Here is a 4,473-nt window from a genome sequence, read left to right as displayed (position 1 = left end):
GATAGATAGATAAGATAGAGAAGAGAGAATGGAGATGAATTCGGGAGAAAAAAAAGCAGAGAATTAAGAGATAATTCGAGGAGAAAGAGGAAGTAGGTGGTAGGTGGAGGGGAATAAAAAAGAGGGATTTAGTTTTAAAGTTTTGGCGGCGCTCGGTGGGGGTAGGGGGGCGCTGAGTTTTGAGCGTGTAGACTCGGCATATGACGCGGAGGAATGTCCTATGTCAAGGGGTTAAAACTGAGGAAGAGAGAAGTGAAGGCTTGATCCGTACGCAAGCGATGGCAAAGTAACGTTGCCAATCATATGGAGTTCAAAACCTCGGGGCGACTTGGTGAGGGGTCGGCGAGGAAGCTGGCCACTCCGAGGGGGCGAGTTATCTTCCTCACCGGGGGCCTGGTTTGTTGTAGAGGTTGGCTGGGGGCGGCGAGGGCGGCGCCTAGGCCGCACCCGGGGGTGGGCTGGCCGCAGTAGTGGGCGGGCGGTTCCCTGGAAGGAGTAGGTGGCGGTGGAAGCCCGTGTGGTCTGCGTATGTAGTTACGACGGTCATGATGTGGCCGGGCGTCTGGGCATGAGAGCACGAAGTATTCCCTCCCGGAGGGTGGGTGTTGCGCCCTCACGCCCCTTCTCTGGGTGGCCGACTGGACTGGACGGGGCTAGGCCCAGGCTGACTACGGACGCCCAACGCTTGTTAAGGCGTAGCGTAGTTGTAGGTGCGTCGTGGGCAGGGGCAGGGGCAGGGGGCGGGGGGCGGGAGGCCAGTGGGCCACGGCAATAGTCGTACGCCCTGCGAGGGCTGCCAGGCACACGAAGGGGCAGGCCCGGGCGAGAGCCAAGAGCAAGCGACGGCGATCTAATCGAATTAAAAAAAAAAAGTCAGTCAGTCAGGATCCCACACTTGGCCACAGGACGGTTGCAGCCACAGCCACCAGCGCGCGAGGGCCCCCCTCATGAGCCCATGGCCCCCTCATGAGCCCATGGCCCCCTCGTACCCCCCCCAATGAGCCCATGGCCCCCCATCATTGAGCCCATGAGGCCCCCCTCAAATGGATAGCCCATGGCTCGCAACACGGGAAGAAGGACCCACCCTGCATGGCGGCGGAAGGTGAGAACTAAGTTCGATCAGGGAGGCCGCGTGCTCTATATCAGACCCGCTGCCTCGATCTCCCTTTCTCGCCTGGGACACACAGGGAAAGGGAGCCAGGGATTCAGGGGCAATTTCAGTGACCTGTTGGCACCCTCTTGCCCCTTCTGATAAGGTCAAGACACAGGGACAGCTACTTGCATTTTCAACATTTTCTTTATCGGCTAAAATCTGTTTACTGTTTTTTTTTTTTTCATATGTGTGGGGGGATTTTTAAAATTCTAAATTCATTCAACTATCTGTTTTTCTTTTTCTTTTTCTTTTTCTGTCTCTCTCTCTCTCTCTTCTATACTCCTGCTCTCTCCACACAACCATCATTTTGTATGTATTATATATATATATTATATATATATATATATATATATATATATATATATATAATATATCAATCATATATATATGTGTGTGTGTGTGCGCTGTGTGTGTGTGCATGCGTGCGTTCGTTGGGTTTATGATCGATCGCACTTGCATTCCGCAGACTGTCAAGGTATTAAAGTATCCCTTTCACATGATGAGATTCATAAATATTCACTAAACTCACTACATATCAATACCTACAAGCTCAAATTCTCAACCATCCCGATATTCTCTATACACATACATATAAAACACATGTCCTGGTAGATCATTACTCATCACAATCATCCAAACCAGCTATAGTACACCGGTGTTAAAATAACAAACCCTGATAAGACAACAACAAAACAAAAAGATGTACCGTGTGAAACGCACCCTAAAATTATCATTAAAACATCTTAGAAGAAATGAAACTTGAGAGATGCTTTCTGAATGCGATCGAGACCCCACTATAAGGAACTACTTACTTCTAACTCTTTTGTTAGTCACTAAGACAAATATTTCAGATGTTTCTGATCCAGATACACACACGAGACATAGATAAACACGACACGCTAACATAAACACATAGACACATACGTTTGTTAGATAAAGGGGTTAACGTTCAAAGTTGTTTTATATCTTTGTTTAACCTTTATTTCTAATTAGCATACTGTGCAATATCTGAAGAGGACCTGTGTTAACTCGTTGGTATATCGAGTTTGCAAAACTTGGGCCTACAGTACATCTGTGTGTATGGTTTGTCACGTGGACAGATCTGGGATTAGGGGGGGGTTTGTCACTGTCAGACTCGGTTGGATTTGTCATCTTGTCAGATTCGGTAGGTTTGTCCAATCTTGTCAGATGTCGGTGGTTTGTCATCTTGTCCAGATTCGGGTTGGTTTGTCATCTTGTCAGATTCGGTGTTGTTTGATCTCTTGTCAGATTCGGTTGGATTTTGTCATCTTGTCAGATTCGGTTGAAGGTTTGTCATCTTGTCAGATTCGGTTGGTTTGTCCATATTGGTCAGATTCGGTTGGTTTTCATTTTGTCTATTCGTTGGTTTGTCACTGGCAGATATCGGTTGGTTCTGTCATCTTGTCAGACTCCGGTTGGTTTGTCATACTCTGTCAGATTACGGTTGGTTTGTCACTTGGCAGATTCGTTGGTTTTTGTCACTGGCAGATTCGGTTGGTTAGTGTATGTCATTTTTGTCAGATTCGGTTTGTTTGTTCCATCTTGTCAGATTCGTTGTTTGTTCATCGCTTGTCAGACTCGGTTGGTTTGTCATCGGGGGGGTGGGGGTTGAGGGGGGGTGGGGGGGTCAGATTATCGGTTTGGGTTTTGTCACTCAGGCTAGATTCGGTTGGTTTGTCACCTGGCAGATTCGGTGGTTTGTCACTGGCAGATTCGGTTCGGTTTGTCACTGGCAGATTCGGTTGGTTTTATGGTATGACACTGGCAGATTCGGTTGTTTAGTCATCTTGTCAGATTCGGACTTGGTTTGTCATCTTGTCAGATTCGGTTGGTTTGTCATCTTGTCAGACTCGGTTGGTTTTGTCATCTTGTCAGATTCGTGGTTTGTCAACTGGCAGATTCGGTTGGTTTCTGTCACTGGCAGATTCGTGTTGGTTTGTCACTGGCAGATTCGTTTGGTTTGTCACCTGGCAATTCGGTTGTTTGTTACTGGCCGCCCCCCCCCCCCCCCCCCCCCCCCCCCCAGATTCGGCGATTAGGTTTGTCACTGGCAGATTTCGGTTGGTTTGTCACTGGCAGAATTCGGTTGGTTTGTCATCTTGTCAGATTTCGGTGCGCAGTTGTCACTGTTAGATTCGGTTGGTATATTCTCATCTAAGTCAGATTGGTTGGTTTGATCCATCATCTTATGTCAGATTCCTTGGTTCTCTCATTCTTGTCAGAGCGTTGGTTTGTTTACTGGCAAATATCGGTATGGTTTGTCACTGGCAGATTCAGTTGGTTTGGTCATCTTGGTCAGAGTTGGTTGGTTTGTCGATCTATGTCAGATTCGGTTGGTTTGTCCACTGCTATGGATCGGATTGGTTTGTCACTGTCAGATTCAGTTGATTTGTCACTGTCAGACATCGGTTGGGTACGGGTGGGGGGGGTTGTTTTTGTATTTTACATCCTTGTCAGATTCGGTTGATACAACTCTACGACTTGGCTCTTTATAACAACACTTTATACAACTCGACAAGGCCCCATTAGCATTGTACTAAATGTGTCGATCCTCTCTTGTTGATGTTTCGAGAGCATGATGAGTGAAGTGAGATCATAGACAGTTTTTCCCACAAACGTCCTACGCCTGGCAGCGCATTCACCAGCCAATCAGCGTCTAAGGAGAGTAATGACGTCACCAACTAAATCTTGAACACGTTGATGGAACTGTTTCTACCAAAGATGCCTTAAGTGAAATATATATGTCAGTGAAGGCATATTTTACTTTGTAGGGCAAACATAGGCAGTATGGTAATGAAGGTCAGGTTTTATATTAAAATGTGTCGTAAATTGCTGGAAAATTACTGACGTAGTTATACATCATCCTTTTTTTTTTATCTTTTCAGTATTGTCATGGAATTTGGTGTTTTCTTTTTTTATGATATAGTCATGGCAATAGAAGTGGTAATGTTATTTTGTGTGATTAATCAATTTGATGATTTTAATAACCAAGAGATATCTGAGGTAACTAGACAGGAGGTAGAAATAGCTCTGAAAAAGATGAAAACTGGAAAAGCCACTGGACCTGATAACATACCAGTGGAAGTGTGGAAAGCTTTAGAGCAGGATGGTATTAGTATTCTGCACAAACTTATGAAACAAATTATGGAAAAAAAAAAAAAGAAGGCCGGCATACCATGCAACATATGGAGGGAAAGCACCCTAATACCATTTTTAAAAGAGTAAGCAAAAGGGGGGAATATCCAATGGTTGTTGGGAAAATTACGCATGGGATAAAATCTAATGGCACACACCTTAAA

The 4,473-nt window shown here is 45.6% G+C and overlaps 1 protein-coding gene across 1 annotated transcript in view; it reads right to left on the bottom strand.

The window, feature by feature from the left end:
* Positions 1 to 353: 353 nt before the first annotated feature.
* The window catches only part of LOC122243069 (uncharacterized), a 6,367-nt gene continuing 2,247 nt past the window's right edge, over positions 354 to 4,473 (bottom strand). Inside the window, exon 3 of the mRNA XM_043000537.2 lies at positions 354 to 377. Within this exon, the coding sequence (XP_042856471.2) occupies positions 374 to 377 (4 nt within the window). The 3' untranslated portion in view covers positions 354 to 373. The remainder of the gene's footprint in view (positions 378 to 4,473) is intronic.

Source organism: Penaeus japonicus, unplaced genomic scaffold (assembly GCF_977035675.1).
Source record: "Penaeus japonicus unplaced genomic scaffold, GWHDUDI00000001_assembly GWHDUDI00000010, whole genome shotgun sequence".
NCBI lineage: Eukaryota > Metazoa > Arthropoda > Malacostraca > Decapoda > Penaeidae > Penaeus > Penaeus japonicus.
This window is presented reverse-complemented; position numbering and strand designations above follow the sequence as displayed.